The sequence below is a fragment of the Histomonas meleagridis genome, assembly GCF_020186115.1.
Source record: "Histomonas meleagridis strain 2922-C6/04-10x chromosome Unknown contig_12, whole genome shotgun sequence".
NCBI classification, from domain to species: domain Eukaryota; phylum Parabasalia; order Tritrichomonadida; family Dientamoebidae; genus Histomonas; species Histomonas meleagridis.
In genome coordinates, this window is record NW_027150759.1 from 412,754 (window position 1) to 440,052 (window position 27,299).

At 27.3% G+C, this 27,299-nt stretch overlaps 4 protein-coding genes across 4 annotated transcripts; all 4 read left to right on the top strand.

Moving 5' to 3' along the window:
* Positions 1-8,326: 8,326 nt before the first annotated feature.
* On the top strand, positions 8,327-9,565 carry GO595_001150 (uncharacterized protein; the record flags this gene model as incomplete). The annotated part of the gene is made up of 1 exon (XM_067913917.1): positions 8,327-9,565. One exon carries the CDS (start codon positions 8,327-8,329, stop codon positions 9,563-9,565), a length of 1,239 nt encoding a protein of 412 aa, XP_067778768.1.
* Positions 9,566-17,001: 7,436 nt separating this feature from the next.
* Positions 17,002-17,334, top strand: GO595_001151 (Clan SC, family S9, unassigned serine peptidase; the record flags this gene model as incomplete). The annotated part of the gene is made up of 1 exon (XM_067913918.1): positions 17,002-17,334. The coding sequence occupies one exon, from the start codon at positions 17,002-17,004 to the stop codon at positions 17,332-17,334; it is 333 nt and encodes a 110-aa protein (XP_067778769.1).
* A 38-nt stretch (positions 17,335-17,372) lies between these two features.
* Positions 17,373-20,832, top strand: GO595_001152 (putative myosin E; the record flags this gene model as incomplete). Its single annotated transcript, XM_067913919.1, has 2 exons — positions 17,373-19,042; positions 19,392-20,832. The coding sequence occupies 2 exons, from the start codon at positions 17,373-17,375 to the stop codon at positions 20,830-20,832; spliced, it is 3,111 nt and encodes a 1,036-aa protein (XP_067778770.1).
* Positions 20,833-23,081: 2,249 nt separating this feature from the next.
* GO595_001153 (uncharacterized protein) lies at positions 23,082-23,678 on the top strand (the record flags this gene model as incomplete). Its single annotated transcript, XM_067913920.1, has 1 exon — positions 23,082-23,678. The coding sequence occupies one exon, from the start codon at positions 23,082-23,084 to the stop codon at positions 23,676-23,678; it is 597 nt and encodes a 198-aa protein (XP_067778771.1).
* Positions 23,679-27,299: the final 3,621 nt, after the last annotated feature.

The following is a 27,299-nucleotide window of genomic DNA, read 5'->3' on the forward strand; positions in this document are numbered from 1 at the left end:
CACATAATTTATTATTATGTTTATATGGATTAGAAAGTAAGAATAATGAATATTTAGAAAGTTCATTATTATTTGGTTTATATCTTTATACTAAGAAACCAAAAATCTTAATTCATGAATTAGCACAACGATTTTCTATTAAACATTGGTATTTTTTATGAGATTCAAATTAGTAAAATTGAACAATTTTTTAATATTAATAAATTTATTAATGAACTTAATGAAGAAATTAAATTAAATATTGATGATGAAGATGAAGAAGATGAAGAATTTCAAATTGATTATCAACATAATATTATATTTTCATTAAAATTAATTATAAAATGTCGACAATTAGGTAATCAAACATCATTATCATATATGAAACCATTAGAATCACAAATTTTAATTTATTGTTTAATTGATAATAATAATTTTAATGAAGAAACTAATAATTTAATTTCACAAATTACAGGTATATTACCACCAACACATCAACAAAATGAATGGAATTATCATGAAATTTTACCATTTATTGAAGGTCAAGAAAAATTATTATTAGAATGGGGATTATGTTGTGGTAATTTAAGTATTGCTACTAATGCATTAAAAATATTTTATCTTAAGAATTATTTATTAAATAATGAATCTATTCAAATGTTATTACGTGCACTTCATATTGTATCAATATCATTAAATGATCGTACTAATCCTAATAAAAAACAACAAACAGATGATATGTGGTTATTACGAGTTGTTGGTGATTCTAATCGTCCACGTTATGATACAGCAGTCAATTATTTAACTATTGGGTTAAAAATATTATTAAATAATATTCCAAAGAATAATAATAAATTTATTAATGAAATCTTTTGGACAGGATTTTGTTCATGTAAATGTCAAGAAAATGAATATCAAAGTATTTATGAGTCAGGTCTTTCTATAATTCATTCTATTATATTAACGAAACATAATTTTAATTTTTCAACCACAAGATGAATTTCATGGATTAATTAATATATTATTAACAGCTAATTTAAGTAATTATGAATATATTGAAAAAATCTTTGAAATCTTTATTAATTTAATAATTAATAATAAAACGGAATTATTACGTAAATTTGGTGAATGGAAAACTATTTCAGCGTTTGTCTTAGTTCCATATCGATGGTCATTAAGTATTGATACTAATATTAATCAACAACTTTCTAAATCATTAATTGAATATGAACATAATGAAACAGAACGACGAATTATTGAAGATGCTATGAATGGGCAACGTAAGAACAATGAATCATTAATTAAATTTTCAGAAACATTTAGTAAGAAACTTAAAGAAGAAGATTTACTTATGATATTAACATTTTATTCCAAAATTATTGAATATTGTCCAAGTAATATCAAAGAATCGATTTATTATATTTGTAGTGAAATCATTAAAGATAAAACGCGCACAGAAATCCAAAAAGAATTTACGACACTTGCGTATTATGCTATTAATGAACGAAGTAATGAAAATTCTGAAGCAGCGCTAATGTTTTTGAAGAATGTTTCGACAGATGTTTCATTACCACAAAAATTACCACAGAAAACGACGAACAAACAATTTTCTCCATTTCCTTTAATGAGTATTTATAATGAACCGATTCATAATTGGAAACCTCAAAATAACATCGACATCTTCCAAACGTATTTAACATTTCCGCCACTGTACATCACCGATTTCACATTTCATGGGTGTCAAGTGCTGAACTTATGGAACAGCATTCGTAAAATTAAAATTTCGCCATTCACAGAATGGTACAACGAATTATTTGAAGCTCAGTTACATAGCGGCACACCGAACAAAGAAGGCGGCGCAGACGCAGTCATCGATTATGATCTGAAGCAAAAGGAATTTAACGAAGAAATTAAGAAACGAACAATGGAAATCATATCGAGAAACATATGAAAATAATTTTAACAAGTAAAAAACAAATTAAAATGTTTTGTTTTAATATTATATTCACATTTCAAATAATATCTATGTGAAATATTTAACAATAAAATGTTTCTTCATTAGATTTAAATAATCAAATTCAGTAAATGTTTTGTTTTAATATAATATTCACATTTCAAATAATATCGATGTGAAATATTTAACAATAAAATGTTTCTTCTTTAGATTTAAATAATCAAATTCAGTAAATGTTTTGTTTTAATATAATATTCACATTTCAAATAATATCGATGTGAAATATTTAACAATAAAATGTTTCTTCTTTAGATTTAAATAATCAAATTCAGTAAATGTTTTTTTTTATTATAATATTCACATTTCAAATAATATCGATGTGAAATATTTAACAATAAAATGTTTCTTCTTTAGATTTAAATAATCAAATTCAGTAAATGTTTTGTTTTTATTATAATATTCACATTTCAAATAATATCGATGTGAAATATTTAACAATAAAATGTTTCTTCTTTAGATTTAAATAATCAAATTCAGTAAATGTTTTGTTTTATTATAATATTCACATTTCAAATAATATCGATGTGAAATATTTAACAATAAAATGTTTCTTCTTTAGATTTAAATAATAAAATTAAGGAAATGTTTTGTTTTATTATAATATTCACATTTCAAATAATATCGATGTGAAATATTTAACAATAAAATGTTTCTTCTTTAGATTTAAATAATCAAATTCAGTAAATGTTTTGTTTTATTATAATATTCACATTTCAAATAATATCGATGTGAAATATTTAACAATAAAATGTTTCTTCTTTAGATTTAAATAATCAAATTCAGTAAATGTTTTGTTTTATTATAATATTCACATTTCAAATAATATCGATGTGAAATATTTAACAATAAAATGTTTCTTCTTTAGATTTAAATAATAAAATTAAGGAAATGTTTTGTTTTATTATAATATTCACATTTCAAATAATATCGATGTGAAATATTTAACAATAAAATGTTTCTTCTTTAGATTTAAATAATCAAATTCAGTAAATGTTTTGTTTTATTATAATATTCACATTTCAAATAATATCGATGTGAAATATATAACAATAAAATGTTTCTTCTTTAGATTTAAATAATAAAATTAAGGAAATGTTTTGTTTTATTATAATATTCACATTTCAAATAATATCGATGTGAAATATTTAACAATAAAATGTTTCTTCTTTAGATTTAAATAATCAAATTCAGTAAATGTTTTGTTTTATTATAATATTCACATTTCAAATAATATCGATGTGAAATATTTAACAATAAAATGTTTCTTCTTTAGATTTAAATAATCAAATTCAGTAAATGTTTTGTTTTATTATAATATTCACATTTCAAATAATATCGATGTGAAATATTTAACAATAAAATGTTTCTTCTTTAGATTTAAATAATCAAATTCAGTAAATGTTTTGTTTTATTATAATATTCACATTTCAAATAATATCGATGTGAAATATTTAACAATAAAATGTTTCTTCTTTAGATTTAAATAATCAAATTCAGTAAATGTTTTGTTTTATTATAATATTCACATTTCAAATAATATCGATGTGAAATATTTAACAATAAAATGTTTCTTCTTTAGATTTAAATAATCAAATTCAGTAAATGTTTTGTTTTATTATAATATTCACATTTCAAATAATATCGATGTGAAATATTTAACAATAAAATGTTTCTTCTTTAGATTTAAATAATCAAATTCAGTAAATGTTTTGTTTTATTATAATATTCACATTTCAAATAATATCGATGTGAAATATTTAACAATAAAATGTTTCTTCTTTAGATTTAAATAATCAAATTCAGTAAATGTTTTGTTTTATTATAATATTCACATTTCAAATAATATCGATGTGAAATATTTAACAATAAAATGTTTCTTCTTTAGATTTAAATAATCAAATTCAGTAAATGTTTTGTTTTATTATAATATTCACATTTCAAATAATATCGATGTGAAATATTTAACAATAAAATGTTTCTTCTTTAGATTTAAATAATCAAATTCAGTAAATGTTTTGTTTTAATATTATATTCACATTTCAAATAATATCGATGTGAAATATTTAACAATAAAATGTTTCTTCTTTAGATTTAAATAATCAAATTCAGTAAATGTTTTGTTTTAATATAATATTCACATTTCAAATAATATCGATGTGAAATATTTAACAATAAAATGTTTCTTCTTTAGATTTAAATAATCAAATTCAGTAAATGTTTTGTTTTATTATAATATTCACATTTCAAATAATATCGATGTGAAATATTTAACAATAAAATGTTTCTTCTTTAGATTTAAATAATAAAATTAAGGAAATGTTTTTGTTTTATTATAATATTCACATTTCAAATAATATCGATGTGAAATATTTAACAATAAAATGTTTCTTCTTTAGATTTAAATAATCAAATTCAGTAAATGTTTTGTTTTATTATAATATTCACATTTCAAATAATATCGATGTGAAATATTTAACAATAAAATGTTTCTTCTTTAGATTTAAATAATCAAATTAAGTAAATGTTTTGTTTTAATTCACTTAAAAAAATTCCACAAATAAAATGTTTAATTACAAAAAATATTACAAACATTTCAACAGCATTTGCCTTTCTTTTCTTCATTACTTATAAGAACTGGTGGCGATTCGTTAATCGGTTCAAACATTTCGAACAATTGTTTCCCAATTTCAAGAAAAAGTTGATTAATTCCTTGCCCTGTTTTCGCTGATGTAAGTGAATATGGAAGATTATACCGCTTAACAGTGTCTGCTATAAGGGAAAGAGTTGAATATTCATTAACTAAATCAAACTTATTCCCAACTAAAAAAATAGGAATATTATCGTTAACATTTTCACTAATAAATTTAAGCCATTGATCTATAGATTCTGTATACTTTTTGTTGGTTAAATCAAAAACTAAAATAATTGCATCTGTACCTCGAAAATAAATAGGTACAATCGACCTATATCTTTCTTGTCCTGCTGTGTCCCAGATTTTAAAACTTTTGTTCTCACCAAATTCTGGAAGATATTTTAAAACAAAAGACGTTCCAATGGTTGTAGTACAATTAGAATCAAAAAATTCATTGGTATATCTACAAATAATACTGGTCTTACCTACATTCGAATCTCCAATAACTACGATTTTTTTGGTTAAATTATTATTAGAATTGTTATTGTTGTCTCCTTCATAATTAGACATTGAATAAAAAATAAACTTCTCAATATGTATAGGGTGCCTTAATAATTTCATTGAAAAAACAGCACTTTTTTACATCGATAATAAAATTTAAAATTTTTAAAATTTTTTATTTATTTATTTATTTATTAGTTTTTGAGTATTCACTAATTTGTTTCAAAATTATAAAAATAGTATTAGTATCACATGTAATAAATCCATCATAAATTATTGAAATTGTTTCTTCATTTAATTGAATAATTTCTTTTATTACTTCAATAATGTTACCAACTGTGATACTTTCATTGTCAATCATTTGAATGATTAATGCTGATGATCTACGGATTTGTTCTTCATAATATATCGTAATTAATCCTTTAAATATATTTTCTATTATTATTATACAAATATTATTATCAATTTTTTGTTTACAAATATCATTAAACATTGATAATGTTGAATTAATTAAAACAATATTTGGAATATTAAATAATGAAAGAAGAAAATCAATTCGAATATAATTCCAAAATATATTCGATTTTAAATATAAATCATGAACAAAATCTATAATTTTAGATCCAGTAATAATATCATTTTGATAATCAAATGAATAAATAAATGTTAAAATTCCTTCAATAGGAAAATAATCAATAAAATAACTACAAAGAACAAATATATTTTTAGGGATACAAATTTTTATTATTTCATTTGTCCATTCAATAACATTTTTAATTTCATTAATATAATCATATGAAATACAAATAATAAAAAAATCAGTTAAATTATCTTGAAATTCTTGTTCATTATTAAATAAATATGGTCGAAAGATTTCAATTATAGAATTAAACATTTTATATTTAAAGTCATTAGGAACTTTATTATGTGTTTCTTTGATAAATTCATAAAGAAATTTTAATACATTTTCTTGTTGTTTATTATTAATCCCAATGTTAATAATATTTAATATGTTTTCATAAAGAAATGGATAAACAAAATTCAATTAAAATTGGTATAAATGGGATTAAAAGTTCTGGTTCTGTACTCGAATATTTATTAATAACTTCAAGAACTAAATTTGGCATTTGTTCAAGAAATTCAAATGTTAATAAAATAAATTTTTTGGAATATCGTCTAAAATGAAATCCAATTTGTGAAATATAATGTAATGATGTAATTGGTTTATTACTTATTGTAATTAATATTTGATTACATTGTTCTGAAAAATATTTCCAAAATTCACTTTCTGTATATGAAATAAAAAAGAAAATCGTGAAATATTGTTGATGTTGAAATAAAATTTGTATAAATTCTGCATAAAAATTTGGAAAATATCGTTGAAGTTCTGAAAGTATTCCTTTAATAATTTCATTTCGAAAGATTTCGTTGTTAATTATTATAATTTGATTTAAAAATTGAAAAAATAAATAAAATATTTCTTTAAATTCGTCTTTTTGTGGAAAACTACAAAGAAATGTCGAAAATGAACTTATTAAATTTAAAAAGAGTTCATTCGGTTGAATTAAAATTTGAAATACATTTATAAATTGTTTCATGAGATCATTTAAAAAAGGAATTTGTGAAATTTCTGCAAAAAAATCAAATGAAACTTCATCAAAAAATGTTTCCATTAAATTAACTATAAATTGATATGTTTCTTCTTCTTTAATCCCTTCTTTAACATTATGAAAAATCATATAAATTAAAAGTCCAATAATATTAAAACAATAATTTTTATCTTCATCATCTAATTTATTCGAATATTTTTCTAATATTTCATAAATTATTTGATAAATTTCATATTTATATTCCATTGAAATAGTAATTTCTTTAATAACATTAAAATATTTATAAAACATTTTAAAATCGTTTTGAAATATAAATAATGATTTATAAAGTTTTAACCAAAAATTAGAAATAGGACAATTATCAAGTGTTATAAATCCAAATTCTGTAACAATATTAAGATTCTTTCGAACTTCTAATCCAATGTTATATCGATAAATAAATTGTTCTCCTTCATTATATGAATCAAAAAGAAGATATAAAAAAAGAAGAAGTAATTCACCTCGAAATTCTTGAATACAAACTTCAAAATATTTAAAATTTATAAAAATTAAATAACAAAGACATGTTATACATTTGATAATATGTGATTGATTAATGTTTTGTTGATTTCGTTGAAGAAATGTCATAAGTGTAAAAAAAGTAAGATCTGTTTTTTCTTGTTCAAAAAAATCCAAATGTTTTTCAATTAAATGTTGAATACAATAACACCCAAAAAATATATATGGAATTTGTGTCTCTGTTTGAAGTAATCCAATCGAAATTGGAAAACTTTCTGGTGAATTCATCCAAAATGTAATATATTGTTCTGCATTAGATCGAATTTCTTCTGATGGGTTTGTAACAAATGATTGAATTGCTGACTTAACAGCATCAATCGAAAAAGAAATCAAACCAAAAAATGATTTATGGAAATAAAGATAATATTAATAAACGTGCGCTCATAAACATTTTTCGAATACTTCAATATGGAATTAAATTTCTTTTTTAAAAGTTAGTATTAAAGTTAAATATACCAAATATAACTTTTTAACTTATAAAAATCTTTGGAAATAAATTTTCTAAATTATTGGTGATTTCAAAATAATTTAATATTAATTAAGTTTTATATACATATAAATAAAATAAGAAATCTTGTTAATTAAATATTATATTTTAAGGATAAAACTATTAAAATATCAAGATGAAACAGAAAAAAGACTTTAAAGATGCCACTTTCTTTACAAAAAGATATAATTGTAATGATATAATAAAAGAGAAAACACATTAAATATCATTTCTAAAAATCAGGTTGCATGTTAAATAAAATTAAGACTTTATTAATTTTTTTTTTCTAAATGATAAATTTTTATTCCTTCCAGATTATTTAATTTTTGTATTATTAAAAGTATTTTTATGGAATATTTTCAATCTTTATTTTTTGCCTCATATAAAAAATGAAAATCTTTTTTTATTGAAATGACGCGATGTAAACTTATTAAAAAACGTGATAAAAAGTGCCTCAGGGTTAAATAATTTTTAATTGAAAATTAAATTTAAAAATTTTATAAAACCGTTTATCATAGTTTGCAGATAAACGTCTTCGTATTATCATGTCCACAGGTTTAAAAGCAATTAATGGCATTTATAAAAAATTAATATCCTCATCAGAACGGCGATTGGAGATGTGTGATATCATTCAAAAGATGTTTACATCATTTTCACAGTCTTATATAACGTTTATTGACGACTTCAGTTTATTTTTAAATGATATTAAACTTCAACTATCAGAAACAGAACGACCAAGTATTGAGAAAGAATTTACTGATTGGGCTGTTGAATTTATAGCTAATTATGATCCTAACCAAGTTTTTTTCACACATCTTCAAAAAGAAATTGTAGCGCCATTTACTAAACATCGTAACAAGTATAGTAAAGGAGTTCAAGAATTTGAAGCGCGCTATCTTTCTGCGAAGAAAAAGTTATCTGAATCAGTTTGTTTATATAAAGAAGAATATAAAAATTATGTTAATCATTGTGAACAAATCGAAAAGGCAGGCGACATAGCTATGAAAGATCCGACGCGCCAAGGCGAACTTGACAAACTTCGAAATGAATGTTATGAAATCGAGAAGCGCGCGATTGAAGCGTGCGACGAAGTTGGTCGTTCGCGTCGAGGATTTCAACGATCTATCGAAGAAATTATATTTGATTATGAAAATGGGGAACGAGAATTCTTCAGTAATGTTCAAACGTGTTTATACCACTTCTCAGAGATATGTGACAATCTTGCGTCGTCATACGTTGAATTAACGACTAAAGCGCGAACTAAACTTGATACACTTATCTCGAACATTCATGATAACGATGTTTTATCTCCGCGTAAAGTTTCCACTATTGTTGAAACATTTTCAGATGTTCCAGTCTTAAATTTTGATATTTTTGATTATTTACCATGGAACAAAGTATTTTATAATGAATTACATTCCACATTTATGACAGTCATGTGCGAATTTTCAAGTCCGAACAGCGATTATTTAACAGTTGAAGCAGGCGAAATTGTTAAAGTTATTAAAGTTCAAGGATCTAATGTAATTATTGAAAGTGATAAATGTCGAGTTAAAGGGAAAATTCCATCGACGTTCTTAAAGAGTAACAAAACATATAAACGGAAAGTTTATCATGTTGAAGAAGATTATAATGGAGAAGGGAACGAAGAATTAAGTATCAAGAAAGGGCAATACGTGTGTTGGCTCTCCGACGATGGGACGAAAGCAAGATGCAAAACAGCGTCAGGTACAGTTGGTTATTTACCAATGTCAATCCTAAAACTTATGGATAAAAAGAAATAAAAGCGGTGAAACATTCGGTAACTTTTTATTTATTTATTTATTTAATGAGAAAATATTTTTATTAAAGTTTATGATAAAAAAGAATTTTAATATTAATAATCATAAGAACATTTGTTTTGATCACTCCATTCTATATTTTGTCTTATAAAAAAGACCATAAGAATGATAATATAAAATATAATACCTATGACTTGTAGAATGAGAAATGTAAGAAGTTTATTATATGGCAATACTGTAAACATATCATATATTAATAAATTATTTTGTTGAATAAGCCATCTTTTTCGAAAATTATTATAATCTTTTAAAGCTTCTTGACTTGATTTCCTATAAGATTCTAATTGTTCAACATATTGATCTGCTTTTGTATTTGTTTTCCCATAAAATAAACTAAAAATTCCGAAAGAATTAGGATTAATTATACATGAAAAATTTAAACTTACACATACAAGAGTAGCAAACCAAAATACACCAATAATTATAAGGAGACATTTGTTTAAATATTTTTTTAATATGAAATGGATAATATTTATAACAATTAAAATTATTGTTAAAGCAGAAAAAATACAAATACAAATCGCACTTATATTTATCAATGCTAAAATACCTCCTGCATTGATACAAGTTGGTGTAAGAATATAAGACCAATTTGTACATATAATGAAATGTCCTAATAATTCTATAAATGCAAGAATACAAACTTCAATAAAAAAGATATATATTGTTTTCATATCTTCAAAAATAAAAATGATTAAAAAAAAATTATTAATAACAATAAATTTTTTTTTTTTTTAATAATATTCTATCTAAAGTTGAAAGATTAAAAACTTTTTCTTCAAACAAAAGTTTCTTTATTGAAATGTTACAGTAAAATAGTTGAAACTATATTTATCATATGTTATTTTTATTATTATTAATTCAAATGAAAAGGCAAGAATGAAGAAAACTTATCATATTTAATCTTTCTTATCTGATAAAAAATCAAAAAATCCGTTTATTTTAACGTCCTCCTTAAAAATGGAAGAAAAGAAGAAAAAAGATCATTCAGTATGGAATACATTAATGTCATCAGAGAAAATTCCAAAAGGTTTCTGGAAGCTAACTAGAGAAGATTTAATTTGTTTTTTAACAATGTTTTTATTAACACTTTTTATCTGGATAAATACCGCAGTTACAGGACCATTTTATGATATATTTAGTTATTGGGATGGACCGAATTATTTATATGTCAGTATGACTGGTTATAAAATTCCTTTAACAAATCCTTGGACAAAGTATTATCATATGAATCCATCATATTTTGCATGTCATTTACCAGGATATCCTATGTTAATCACAATTTGTTCTAAAATTTGTTTACCAATGAAACTTTTTGGTTTAAATAATTATTATTTAGGTTTTCATTTATCGATTCTTGTTTCATCATTTTTATATGTTTATGGCTTACGAAGATTATTAATTGTCACCAAAACTGTTCGTAATCCTCTTCTTACGACAATTCTTTCAGTTTTTTTACCAATTCGATTTGTTATTTATCATTCAGTTGGATCGAGTGAACCATTGTTTATGTTTTTTTGTCTTTTTAACATTTATTTTTTTATAAGACGGATCAATATATCTTTATGCTCTCTAGTATTTGGATGTGTTGTTACACACGAATCGAAGGCATGGCCATTGGCGCCAGCATCGGAATTTGTTATTTGTTACGATTTTGTATTTTTTTTTTTTTTTTTTTGTTTTTGACTTTTCTTGCACCTATAACATTAATTTTATTGCATAAATATATGTTTAATGACCCATTAGCATACATTCATTATAACCAAGGCTCGCAAAGTCTTATTGGGAAGCCATTTCATGAAATATTAAACATCCAACGAAATGGCGACGAACTTTATTCACATTCATTTATCATATTTTTTACGATCATTTTCATAGGACATCTTATAACATATACAAAATCAATTCCAATTGGAGTTCTTTCAAGTATATATCTGATTTATATCAGCTGCTTATCGCATATTGATATTTATCGATACGCATTACCTTGTTCGATATTTTCGATATTAATTGGATTTGATTGCATTTTGTCAACGAAAGAAGGTCGGAAAATGTTAGTCATTGCGTTGCCATTTTATCTTATTGTTTTATCTATTTATGCGCGAGGACAAATTCACAGTAATATCGCAGTGCCGTTTTTCATTGACGAAATGTTTAATTCTTTAAAGTGAATTAAATGTAACTAAAGATAAATAATTTGAATTTACCAATAAAGAAACAAAATATATTGGAAAAGTTCAATCAAATACAACAAAGGTTCTTAACATATAAAAGCTAAAGCCTCTTCATGTACGCGTACATAATTTTGGACCAAGCTCACAAAGTCAGTAAAATATTATGAATTGTTTTAATTTTTAATTTTGATATAAGTGTTAACATGTAATTTTCTTTATCACTGTTTAAAAAATATTTTCTTTATCACATTCATCAAAATGACTTTTGATATGAAAATGCACGTTAACTTTTCTTTATTATTTTTCAAATGTATTCAGATTTCCCAAAATATAGCTTTAAGTTACAATATTTTGATGAACAATCAGGTCTTACTCTTTATTATATTTTGATATATTATACAGAAAGAACAGAAATTGAAATTTATGATGTTAAAAATCGACGAATGTTTTTACGAAAAACTCCAATTCACAATATTAAAATGAGTGACCTTTATATTGGAAGTAAAATTCTTATTAATGGACGTCAATATGAAATCATTGATTTTTCAGATGAGTTTACACGAAATAAAAAAAAAAAAAAATGCAACATACACTTGGAATAATCAAATCAGGTTATTCACGATATTTAGGCGAAGTTCTAGATTCTATATATTCTAATAGTCTTTCAGTATCACAACTTCAATTTGGTTCTATTTCTAAAGAGATTGGAATTTCATTATTAAAAGAACATCGTAAAGAACAAACATTTGAAAATCTTTTGAATAGTATTACGAAAGATTCTATTATTGCTATTGATATTGTTGGTAATAATTCTATTTTTAAAATGGAAAGAAATTATTGAAAGGAAATTTTGGAATGAAATTTGTTATGGATCAGAAACATTAACATCATCAACATATGAAATAGAAATTATATTTAATCAACGAAATCTTCAAATAAAATCACTTATTGATGGCACTACAACATTATGTCTTATTAAACCACATGCAATCAAATCAGGAGTTTCAGGTAAAATAATTCAACAAATTCTTAAAAATGGATTTGAAATTGTTGGTGCGATGATGACGACACTTAATATTGAAGAAGCGAGCGAATTCTTTGAGATATATCGAGGCGTTGTTGATAATTATTATGAAATTTCGAGAGATTTAGCGTCAGGTCCAATTTTAGCGCTTGAATTATATAAAGAAGATGCAGTTAATTCATTACGAGAAATATGTGGGCCACGAGATGTTTCGATTGCGAAAGCAATTCGTCCACAATCAATTCGTGCACTTTATGGGATAAATAACATTCAGAATGCAGTACATTGTACGGATCTTAAAGAAGAATCACAAATTGAATGCGAATTCTTTTTTAATCTTTTAAGTAATTAATAATATATTAAAAATAAAATTTTAATAATTTCTTTTATTTAAATAGAACAAAGTTTTGATCCATAAAAAATTTATTATTATTATTATACAGTTGCTGCTTTTTCCTTTTTTATCATAATCTTTAGCTAAATCATTCAAACCTAATTCGCGCGCAATTTTTGCTGCTTGTGAAAACAATCCATGACGAACAAACACTTCCATTTGACGCTTTTTATCTTTAATTAATGAAATGAATTTCAGCGCGTGATCAATTTCATTGTACTCCAAACAAACCGACGCAAATATGTCCCATCCGACTTCCGGATTTGGAATACGCGTAAATTCGTCGAGTTCGTTCCACATTTTATTCCGTGCAAATGTGTCAAGTTTCGTATATGTTACAATTTTGGAACTAAATCCAAAACTTTTAACAATTTCTTTTTTTTTTTTTTCATCTTTATTCATTATGGAATGTATAAGTAACTCACGCGGAGTAACATTTTTAAATTGTTCAACGTTTATCTTATATTTACGCGCAATTTGTAATAATTTCTTATGCGATGTTAATATATTATTAAATGTCGACTTTTTATCAAAGAAATTCTCCGAATATTCAAGCGATGAAATTGATTTACCAAACTGCGAATGGTCACAGCTATAAAGAAGACTGCAAGAACCGGCCGAATAAGGCTTCGCAAATTTGTATTTCTGGAAGTTTCGATTGTTCGTTCGATTTTGTGCAATTTCTTCCGCAATTTGATATTTCTTATATGATAAATATTGTTCAAGAAATTGCGGATATTCTTCAACGAATCTTTCGCGTTCTTGTTTATCAAGTAGCATCAAATATGTAATAATTGAATCGCCATCAAATATGTGCAATACCATATTTAACGTGGATTCTCTATCAAATGAATACATAAATTGAATTCTTTCTTTAGGCAAATTAATACGTTGCGCAATAGTATAAATGGTACGAAAATTAAGTGAAAGTTTTTTAGCTGATTCACCGATTTTATAATAATTAATAGTATCATATTTAGAACAACGCGAAAGTATCGTATTAAGTGCTGAGTCGCCAAATTTAGAAAACATATTAATGGACCAATGCTCAATAACATTAGTGATATCAAATTGAAATATTTTACATAACTCGATAGCTAATTGATAATAATGTAATTCCATAACACTAGAAAATACGTCTGAAATGTGATTTATCATTATGTCTGGCGTAAGCGCAAATCCATATTCAGGAGAATTTAATGTGTTAATTAATCGTAAGTTTCGTAATGTTTCTGTGTACTCTTTGACGTTCTTACATTCATACGAATAGCGGCCGTAGCACGCAAGACTGAGCAAATATTTTTGGTTGTCAATGTCGAGACAATCGCGCGCTGCATCTAATAATAAAAGAACTAAATTTTCAACATTCCCTTTAAGCACTTGTAATAAATTATAACTTTCAATGTTCCGCTTGAGATATAATGAATATGAATCTGTTAACTTCTTAATTGACGATGAAAGTCGATCTGTCGTCAATGATATAATCGATGTCGGCACAGGACGAAGAATATAACAACCAGAGCGCGCGTAAATTCGAACGTATTCAATGTCTTCGAATATGTCAAGAATTTGAAACACATTTAATGTAATATGAAAATTAGTTTTCGGGATAATTAATTGTAATGTGCGTTCATTCGAATACATAAAGATATTATTTTGTATCCATCCAAATGGTGATGAAACATTATAAAGAATTATTGGATCTGACGTATCGTTGACATCGCTCGAAATAAAGTATACTGTGGTGTCGCAAATAACGCCAATGTAATTACCTTTGAATGGCGCACTAATATTCGTGATTTTCTCATTAATATGTTTTAGTTGAACAATACCATTCGGCGTACTTAAGTAAATGTTATTGTTCGTGGTGACAATGACTGTAGTAAATGGATCATCATTAATTAAACTAACAAAACATGGATCACTATCAACAATTAATTGATATGAAAAATGCGATGGATTAATAAGTCCTTTGTAACAGTTAAGATAATGATCATCTTTAATATAAACATAACCTTTACTTGTAACATGTGAACATAAAATAGTTTTATTATTAAGAGATGGTATCTCATCAACAATATTCCCTTGTGTATCTGTAATACTGATATTACCATCATATGATAAAAAAAATAAATGACCATCTGGAAAACCAAAAATCGTATTCGCAAATTCTGCTCTCTTAAACTGAATAGGATGTGAAATGGGTTTACCACTATTAGAAAGGAAATTTAAAAATCGTGAATCATGTGAAGAATAATTAATAATTGGTCCTCCACAATAAAAGTAATAATGTTTGTTAGATCGTAAATAATCAGAATCTTCAAAATCACTAAGTTTAATAAGTTCAAGTTTATAATCACCTATTGTAATCCAATTGTCGAAAAGAGATTCAAACATTTTGTTGTTTTCTGAATGTTTGTTTGATATAAATGTTATATGAAGAAACCGTTTAATGAAGAAAAAATTAACTTCAAAAAACAAAGTTAATTCCAAATTAAAATAAAGTATATTCTTTAAATGAAAGAAATTTTGAGACTAAAATTATGTTTAAAATAATGATAATTATTTTATAAAAATTGATTTTTTTATAAAGATAATTTTAACGGTTTCATGGAATTATTTTATTGACACTTTTTCAAATGAAAAGAGAAAGAAATCCATTTCCTCAATTACTTGTTAATGAAGCAGTTAGAGAGATTGCAAAAAAGTTTGATGGGATTACAGATAATCGAATTCATATTAATCTTCATATTTATAATTTTGCGAAACATCCAGGTTTTGCAATGGTTTCACAACTTTGTCGAAACATGCCTATGGAAGGCACCACCTTAGAAGAAATATGTATTTTCCTTTCTACGATATTCTCTAAAACATTATTTGACATTGAATGTAAGTATCAAATTTCACAAAAGTCGATTAACAAAACATTAACATTTACTTATGACACCCCACCAGATTGGTTTAATTCACTTTCAGTTAATTCATCATCACCAGGCGAACAATATATTTTTTGGTATAACGCATATAAACATTTTATGGAAGGAATTTTTGCAGGTGCACTTCTTCATTTTGGGTACAAAGTTATTCCAACGATATCTAAAGAATTTATTAGGCCACTTTCATTAAATTTTGTTTCAGTTGAAGAAATGGAAGGAAATTGGAAATTTTCAGCGTTATCACAATAACAACGATAAGGATTTTACTGAATAAAATGTTCAATATAATTAATAAATCAAAGATTTGTTTTTCTTTATTAAATTTTTACAAGATTTTAAAAAATGGGGACCGTTAACCAAAAAGTGACTTTTTAATCGTTCAACACAGAAATATCAACTCTTTGTGCAAATGGCGAGCACAAACTTGATCCAAATAGCGATCAACGCCGTCATTCGTCCACCACGTCAACATTATAATCTTGAAGATATTCCATTAGTTTTCGAGTCAGGAGACAAACGTTTTTTACGAATTCCAATTTCTTTTGTTAATTCACGAAATCAAGAAATTGTTGGGTCACTTTATCATAGTATTGAATTAGATCCGATGAATAGTAGTAAGTGTGTTATTTATCTTCATGGAAACGTTTCAAGTCAGTTAGAAGGACAATTTTTGATACCAAATATATGCGTCAAAGATATTTATTTGTTTTGTTTTGATTTTGCAGGATGTGGTAATAGTGAAGGAGAATATGTTTCTTTTAGGTTATTTCGAAAAACAAGACATCGAATTTTTGATGGGACGTCTTAACCAAACATTTGACATTCAGTCGTTTGTTTTATGGGGACGTTCTATGGGTGCAAGTTCGGCGCTTCTTGTTAAGTCGCCATTTCTTTCAGGCGTAATTAGCGACTCATCATTTCTTTCATTACCAGAACTATTTCGTGACGTTGCGGCAACAGTTAATTTCCCGCGCGCATTCGTAGGCATGGCCACGTGGTATCTTCGTAGTCGCATTCTTAAAATTGCGGGTTTCGATGTTTATGACGTTAGTCCGCTCGAATCAGTTCGTAAATCGAACACGCCAACGATCATTGGACACTCGGAAGATGATAATTTTATTCCTTTTATCATGCATTACAATTATACAATTCATGCGCAGCAGAAGACAAAACGATATTTTTAATGAAAGGCGGTCATAACGATTCACGCCCGAACTCATGGATGAGACTTTGCTTGAGTTTCATATTTGATAAACTTAAAATCGAAATTGGGAAAAATATCGAAATTAATGAAAACGGAATTTTTTCATCGAATTTTCATTTGTCATCAGTTAATGATTTGTTTCACTCACCAACGTCATCCGAAATTGACGAAACGATTCAAATGATGTACAACAATTTGGAAAGTAGTGAAAAGAATGATGAGAACAGCATTTTGATTCCAAATCTTGAACTTCTTAATAATATTATTGTTAACATAAATAATGAAATGGATAATATTGAAAATATAAACATCAACGAAACAAGTGAAGAAACAGAACATAATGAAGAAACAAATACAAATGAAGAAACAAAAGAACACAATGAAGAAACAAATGTAAATAAAGAAACAAATGTAAATGAAGAAACAAATGTAAATGAAGAAATAAATGTAAAAGAAGAAACAAATGTAAATGAAGAAATAAATGCAAAAGAAGAAACAAATGTAAATGAAGAAATAAATGTAAAAGAAGAAACAAATGTAAATGAAGAAATAAATGCAAAAGAAGAAGCAAATGTAAATGAAGAAATAAATGTAAAAGAAGAAACAAATGTAAATGAAGAAATAAATGCAAAAGAAGAAACAAATGTAAATGAAGAAATAAATGTAAAAGAAGAAACAAATGTAAATGAAGAAATAAATGTAAAAGAAGAAACAAATGTAAATGAAGAAATAAATGCAAAAGAAGAAACAAATGTAAATGAAGAAATAAATGTAAAAGAAGAAGCAAATGTAAATGAAGATACATTAAACAAAGAGAAGGCGAATAGTACTGATAATGCGATTATAAATAATGAAGAAGCGAATGATAATGTAAATGTTAACGAAGTAAGTGAAGAGGAAAATGAACATAACGAAGAAACAGATACAAATTCGAATAATGAAACGGATAACGAAGAAAACGATAATGCAAATATTAAAAATGTAAACAAACAAACAGAACATAGTGAAGAAACAAATGAAAATTATGACAATGCGAATGTTCACGAAATAAACAGCGAAATCATAGTAAAAAGTGAAGAAACAAACAATGAAACAGATATAGAAGTCAATGAAATAGAACATAACGAAAGCGCAGATATAAATAAAGAAGAAACAAAATCAAATAATGAGAAAGCAAACATAAACAGTGGAGACGCAAATGATAAAGAAGAAACAATTATAAGGAATGAAGTAGAAAATGAAAAAGATAAATACAAAGAAAATGGCGAAGAAACAAATTCTATTGATGAAATAGAGCGTAATAACGAAGATGAAACACCAAAAAATAGAACAGAACATAGTAAAGAAACAACTGAATATAACGAAGAGACAGAAGTAAATAGTAAAGCAAATGTTAACAGTAAAGAAACAAATACAAAAAATGAAACAGAAAACGAAGAAGAAGTGAATGCCAATGAAGTGCGTGAAGATGAAACAACAGAAAACAAACACAAAGCAATTACAAACAGCGAAGAAGCAAATGCAAATAATGAAAAAGCGAATTATAATAATGTTATAGCAAATATGAATGAAATACATAACAAAACAAATTCATACAATGATAACGAAGAAACAAATTTACGTAATGAAATCGAAAGTAAAGAAAAAGGAACTTTACATAAAGAAGAAACTGATGTTAACAAAGAAATGTAACATAGCAAAGAATGATAATATTAACGAAAACAATTTCCAAACTACATTAAAGAATACATCAAATTCTTATTAAGAAATTGAAGAAGAATTTTATCAAATTCTTCTGAGCGAACACTTTTTTGTTAGTAAAATAGAAGTGCGAATTTTGTTTTTGTTTTTTGGAGAACGTTTTTAAACGGTTTTGTGTAACTTTTCCAATTTGAAGAATGAAAGTTTTTCTCACTAAAATAGGAAAATGACAAAGAGATAACAAAGCAAGAATTCAAAAGATGTGACGAGCTATGTGATAAAGATATTGTAGATCGATTTTCAACAAAAAACATATCAAATTTTTTTAACAAGTAGTGGTGATATTCTTTTAAATGGCGAACCTAAATTTACCAAAAATAAGAGTTATTCATATCAATCTATTCATTCCCTTATTAAAAACAAAGCCATCAAAAAAGTTTCAATTTCAAGTAAATTATTTGCGATTTTAACACAAGATGGTTGTGTGTATGTCTGTGGCCAAGGCTATTCAAATACTATTATTCCCCTTAATCAAACTAATGTTATTGACATAAGTGTTTCCAAAAATGCACTTCTTGTTGGAGCTGGGGCCAGTGCCACTGTTTATTTTACACTTACAAACACGAAAGAGTACAAACTTCCCACAGGTAAAACCATCAAATCAGTTCATTCGACGGCATCTCAATACATACTTCTTCTCAGCGACAATCGCCTCTACAGCACAGAGCCAGTTGCAGGCAATAAGTTACTTGCATGCGGCGATTTGTATCTCGTTTCATCATTTTTAAGTAGTTCTGTTCGCGAAGTTTATAATTCTCATGAGCGAATCATTGGAATTGACTCGTATCACAACATTGTGCACATGCATGTTGGGGCTCGCGTCTTATTCTTTCGTGCGGCGAACTTTACAGCATTGCATTTTTCTGGTCCGTCGTCAAATTCATACATTCGCATTAATTCGCCGTCAATGATTGACCACTTCTCAGTCTCCAAAAACGAAATATTTATATTCACAAGCGAAACAGTTCCAACGCCCGCGCTCACTGTGTATGCGCGTGGCTACGATTGGTTTACAGTCGACACAGCGCAACTCGAACGCATTGGGTTCGAAAGCGGCGATCGCGTTCGAGCTCCGAATGATAACGTTGCTACGATAGTTGGGACAGCATTTGATGGAAGTAAGTTGTGTTACTTCGATGAGTACACGCAAGAAATCAAATTTTCGGACATTTTATCGATTGGGACGTATCTCTTCGATTGGCGCCTCGAGTCGCGCGCCGGCGCTGACATACGTAACTTCTCTTTCGGCTGCGGCGGCGATCTGCAACTCGACGTGTCTGCGAAAGCGCTCGCAAAGATTTCACACTTTCGATCGGGCGATGTCATTGAGCACGCGCATCTCGGTCGCGGCACTGTTCTCGGCGCGCGCTGCGGCTCGCTTTGGATCCGGTACTCATCTGGAATTCGCATGTGCTCGCGCGCGAACAGTAATCAGCTGCACACTGCGCACAAACTTATTGCGCGTAACAACGTAACAGTGAAACAAGAAACAGACGCAAACGGAGACATTTTGCTGTACAACGTCGAGCCAATCAAAGGCTATGAGCTTGGCGACGTTGTTTCGTGCGACTCGTTTGGCGTCGGCGTGTACAGCGGCAGCGCGGACAGCGATCACATAATTCGCTTCGTGTCCGACGGCGAATTGCTGCGCGTGATAAAGGGAAGCGAGGAAATGAAAATACGCAGGTCAATGTCGCATTACGGGGGACTGCTTTAGTGACATCGGCGGGAGGCCGATTTTTGTTGATTTCTCGCAAAGTTCGCACGCCGAATTTGGCCTTTATCCGTGCGACGTGATAAGGGCAAACAGTCAAACCGCTTTTTTTGTGGGAGTTTCGACGGTTGACGGTAAGGAACGGGCGGCTTTTTTTCCACTGAATTTTTTGATGAAAAACGGTTTTGGCGTTGGATATTTCGAAGAAGAAAATTTCAAAGAAAAAATATGAACTTATCGCAAGGATCACAAAGCCGGGGAAAAGAGTCAAAAAATTAAGTGACGGAAGAAATATTGAACTTAGCGTCGATACGAACGATTTCATTAACCAAACGCTTCTTCCCGGCGATGAACTTTTGGTGCACGAGCGACACTGCGAAGTTTGCGGCATCAGCGAAGGGCAAATATATGTTGAGTACCACGACAACAACGAGTGCGCAGCGCTTGAAGCAGAGCCGAAGCTGCTGTACAGGCGCATCAGCGTGCCAACGAAAGCCGCCACAGCAGTCGGAGAGTGTTGGATCGACATCACGCACTGCGCTGACTCGGGCTTTCTTCCGCAAGATAAAGTTGTATACAATGGGAAGAAATATAAAATCATCGGCGTAATTGATAAAACAAATTTTGCAGCAGAAACAGAAGACGGAACAATCGAAATCGTGAACATTCCAAAGGGAAATTGCGTTGAAATCGAATCATCATATGATAAAACATATGAACTTTTGAAGAAAAAGTAAGTGTATAAAGGAATAAGTTTTGTTTTCTGATTTTTGTTTGAGGAAATAAAAGAGATGTAAACGAAAAAACAATTTAAAATTGAGTCTTTCCTTAATAACAACAATCGAAATTTATAATGTTATATAAATATATTTATGTTTGCTTAAGGGGTACGAACAGATATAAATCCACTTCAAATTAGCAAGTCTGTAAATAGAGTTTAAAATTGGAGAATCTGCCTCAAAAACCAAAAATAATTAAAGCTTTACAAGTTAAGCTTCCCTTTAAAGGTTATCACAAAAAATGGTTAAAATTTTCAAGACATTAAATGAATCATCACCAACAGAATCAGAATCAGCCCCTGAACGAGTCCATTAGAACTCAGGCCACGTGTGCACACTTTTTGTCATTAAAAACAATACAAGTATCCCCGAAGTACAACAGTATTTAAAGTTGTTTTTATGAATTTAAAGATGAAGCAAAATGAAGACAATGATAATTTTTTCATGAAATTTAATATGAAAGATGTTTTTTTTTTAACAAATTTGTATAATTCTATAATTATAATGTTATAATATTTTTAAATAACTTAATGTATTCGATAATTATTTAAAATATAAAATATTATTATATCCAGATTTATTCAAAGTTTCTCTCTTTGTGTTATCAAAAACCGCCTATCTCCCAAACAAACATACTCAATTCATATGCTGATCAAATTACATAGAAGTACATTGTATGAGTAAATATCAAATCGAGTGACGAACTGAAAACTTAATCTTATAGATTCTTCCTTTTTAACGGTCGAAAGGCACTTTTCCCTCAAGGTTTTTTGTAAATACACACTTTTTGTGTAGATATCTGGCTTCATAGGATTATAAAATGATATGGAAAAAGTGATTCAATTTGATGGAGACTAAATTGAATGCGAAGAACGAAATCTTTGGTTAATAAAAATACCCAACCGTTAACTCAAATTTTGACCATTAACAAGACGATGACATATAAAAGATGGTGTGTAACGTTCTTGCTCTGAATTTTGTTTGAATGGGAATCAAAATTGTACACAAATCTCATTGAAAAAAAATAAAGAAATGCACTTTTTCTATAAATTGGCCGGAAAACACAAACAAAAACCGCTCTTTTTCGATGCTTTGAAATTAACCAACATTTCAACTTTCAAAGCAGAAACCGTATTTTCTAGGTGAATAATTATCTTTATTATTTTAGAAAAAATTATTATAATTATATCAACATTATCAATGTATATTAATATATGATCTAAATATCAAAGATAAATAAGTTTTCAACAAAAATTGAAAAAGATTTAAAATTTTCTATTAATTGAAATGATACTTTTATTTAAAATTCTTTAATAATATTATTTCTTGATTATTTAATTTAAAATAATGTTCATATTTTTTTGAATTTATCAAGGAATAATTTCATTTTAAATCCTTATTTTTATGCCGCCACAAACCATATGAAAATTGAAATAAATTCTAAGTGTTGTAAAGCAACAAAAGCAAAAGCCAATGACTTTCAGGGGGAATCAGTTCGCGAGTGTTTATGGGCAACAAGCCATCCCAGTGATGCCTTCATCACCTAAACGTAATGGCACCAAACAACAAGTTGGTTATAATGACCCTTTTTCATATTATCCACCATACCGTTTTATTCAACAAACACAGTATCATCCACAGTTTATTCAATCAGCGAACTATACTATTCCTATCAGTGGCTACCCAAGCAAAGTTCCAATGTATGCACCAGAACAACAAATAATCATGATGCAACAACCACAAGAACCAATATATCAACAACAACAGCAACAACAACAACCCATTCCAACACAACGTCGAACTCGAATGGATCAAGTTCAATATTCGCAACAACGAAACGGGCGCCGCGGAAATGAACCAAAACAAAAAAATAAACGAGAGACTGATATGCATGAACAAAATTATATCAATGTTAATGGTGGTCAAGGTGATGACATTTCTTCTTTATCGAAGGACGATCTTCCTTGGCCAAAACCAACATATTTACAAGATCCTAATTCACCACCAGATTTCTTTAATATTATTGGGAGAGGAAATCTTCCATCTTTCACATTTGAACCTGAACGGTAAATTGAATAAATTATTTTTCTATGAAAATATTTTTAAATATAACTATAACATAACTTCTTTAAGGACGAATTCAAGATGGAAACTAAAATTAAAGTCACAAATATTGCATTCACTGATTATCATGAAAAAAATTTTTTTACCAATTTTTTTCAAACCCATATTATGATAACCCGTAACTATTATAGCCGGTTACATATCTTACAAAGTCATTTATATTTCGAGATATTGATTATTTTTTTTGGAGTTTTTATAAATTTTTCAATTGTTAATTGGTCATAACGAACACAAAATTTTTAATAATGGAAAAAGAAAAGAAATACAAAACATCTCGGTGTCAAACTCCAACATATCTTTGCAGGGATGTATGCCCTCTTTGTAACCAAAGTTACTCTTCAGGGAAAAGTATGTTATCATTTGGAAATTGTGACCACAAATTCTGTATTAGGTGTTACACAATCTTAAATAGCTTTCCTGAGAGGGAACACAAATGCCCAATTTGTAAGAGATAATATTCTTAGAATTTTTTTTGTAATCAAGTAACAATGCAAAAAGGATTTTAACATTTATACATACCATGTTTTATGGCGTTTGTAAAGATATGTGCTGTAATACTTTTATTAATATATTTATTTTACAAAATTATTGATTTTTTTGCAAATAAGACACCTTGTGCTAGTTTTTTTTAATATAAATACATTTGATTTTTCTTTATATTAAGTTTTCTTCTTGCAATTTTTTCTTTTTAACGACCGTTACATGTAATAACTCTATTGCTTTGCAACCCCAAAACATATGACGAAACAAGCATGGGGTGGAAGGAATACATGGTCAGCAAATTTGGAAGATGATGACTTTGCAATGGCTTTCATCCCAGCTAGCGAATGTGATTTGGAAAATTCAAGTGATGAAGTCAAACAAAAGCAAAAAGAAGAAACACAACATGAAAAAACAGAATCTAATAGCAAAGAAATTACGTCAATAGCACCATCTCCAGATATTCCATTAGTATTGGAAATAACAAAATCAAATATGGAAGAAGTTGAGTCTAATTATTATTTTAGCTATGCAAAAAATGGAGTTAACTGTTTTCTTGATGAATTTATTGGGAATTTAATGACTATTTTTCCTAAATTCAGTGCATTAGCAATTTCTTCAGATACTACCGTGTCTATTTATGATATGTATTCATTTTTTGCTCAAAAGCCACCACTTTTACAAATTCCTAAGCAAAATGTTTCATCTCTTACATTATTAGAACATGAAAATTCAGTGATTCTTGCACTTTCAACGAAATCATCAATTGAAATTTACTCATTAGGCGGTGTTGTGATGGATCAAATTTCAATTACAGAAGCGCCCACTAAGCTCTCATCTATCAAGTCTAACATTATCTATATTTTTCAGCACACTCTCTATTTATACGATATTAATAGCAAGGAGGTCACTTTTGAAACAAGTAATATTGCAGATTTTTGCGAGTACAAAGATAAGTTAATTCTAATGAATATGTCTAATGATTTTTATTTGTTTGACTTAGAACATGCACAATACCTATGCACTGTTAAACATGAAATTAAAGGTTTTTGTATGTCCAAAGATATTCTTTTGATGTTTGGAAGGAATTCTGGTTCAGAAGAACCGAATGTGATCGGCTTTTCGGTTTTGACGCGTGAACATTCAAAGCTTTACACCATTCCAGATTTAACGTTATCATCACAAACGAAACTTATTTTATGTTCCTCAAACATCCATTCCTTTGTTATTATTGGGACTGACAATTGTAAAGATTGTGTTGTTATTCACTGTGACCGTATTTCCAAATTTAATTTCATTGATACTGAAGAGAAAAATATTCACACTCCACGTCGTAAGAGCGACAACAAAATGTTTTCCTTGACTAATTTGTTTTCTATTGATTACAGCGGGTTAAATGGCTGTATAAAAACGTGTGGCTTCTTAGCATTTTATAATGATGGATATCAAATCATTTATTCATTAAATTGTAATGAAGAAAATGAAATTAAATCCACGCATTCGAAAACATTAATTACTTTAAATCACGATAATGAAGAAGAGGAATACCAACAACGAGAAGAAGAAGAATTCCCTCAAATTGAAGAAGAAGAATTCCCACAACGAGAAGAAGAGGAATTTCCGCCAGAGGAAGAAGAAGGTAAAACAAGTGAAATCGAAACTGTTTCGAAGGATATTTTAATTACTTTAATCTGTGATAGTTCTACATGTTTCTGTTGTTTTGAGAATGGATTAATTGGTTACGTCGATAGTTCCACTAATCTTCTTAATATATTTGATCCCAAAACACACAAAATCATTTCGCAATGTTCAGTTCCTAAGAACACATTTTTAATGCGCTCTGTCTTTAAGAAATATTGTTTTGCCGTATCACAAAATCCGATGAATGAAGACGAAGTAATATTTAGTGTAATTAATTTAGAGAAGAATTTTTGTATCTGTTCGTACTCATTTTCTAATGCACAAACGGAAGATGAATTTAAAGATTTCTCATTTGCGACAAGTAATGAACATCCGATAATTATCTTAGTCACATCATCGGATATATATATATTCTTTATCTATGATTATGATAAATTATATTTATTAGATATCGAAGATGCAAATAAAGTTAATTTTAGTGATCCTGAAACTTGGGATACATATATCTTTAGCGGAGTAAGTTTCTTAGATAATACATATGATGAAAATGATAATTTTGTTCATGTTTTGTTTTTCTTTGATAATCGTTTTATTTCATTATGTAATATTCAATTGCTTAATGAAGATGAACCATTAATATCAACGAATTTTCTAAAACCATTTAAAGAAATTACAGAAATTCAAATGAAAATTATTAATCCAACAAATATTAAGAATAAAGAACTAAAAATTGAAACTTCAAATAATAAAATAAATTCTTCAAATGATTCACAAGATTTTAAAAAGATTTTAATCGATAAAGATGCTGATGACCCAATAAAAATCGAAGAAAATATTGAAACTGATGAATATTACGAATATTTTAAATATGGAAATAATTCGCAAAGTGTTTTCTCTGAATTCGGATTATTAACAATATCAAATGATGAAACAATTAAAACATATCTTATACAAAATAATGAACAATTCGAACTTTTGTGGGAAAATAATGATATTAAAAATGTTAGTGCACATTGTTATATTGATCAAGAAAATTGTTCTGTTTTATGCGTATGTAATAATGATTTTATCTTTTTGCTTAATGTTAAAACAGGTGAAATTTTATCAAAAATCGAAAACAATTTTGGTAACATAATTAAAATCGAATATAATAAAAGTATGAAAAATATGGCATTTATGATTACAAAAGAAGGGAAAATGTTTGTTGTTAATGTATTGGATGTTGGAGAAAATATAGAAATAAAAAATGAAGAACAAAACAGAAAAAAGAAATTAAGATATTACCCAAATAAATTAAATGGATTTCGAAGATCTTTAACAAATTTTGATATAAAGAAAGAAAAACAATGTGTTAGATTAGAAAATCACTTTCGTAAATAAACATTAAATAATTTAAGTGATAATTATTATGTACGCACTTCTTTTTGCTGATGTGAGTTGAAAGGT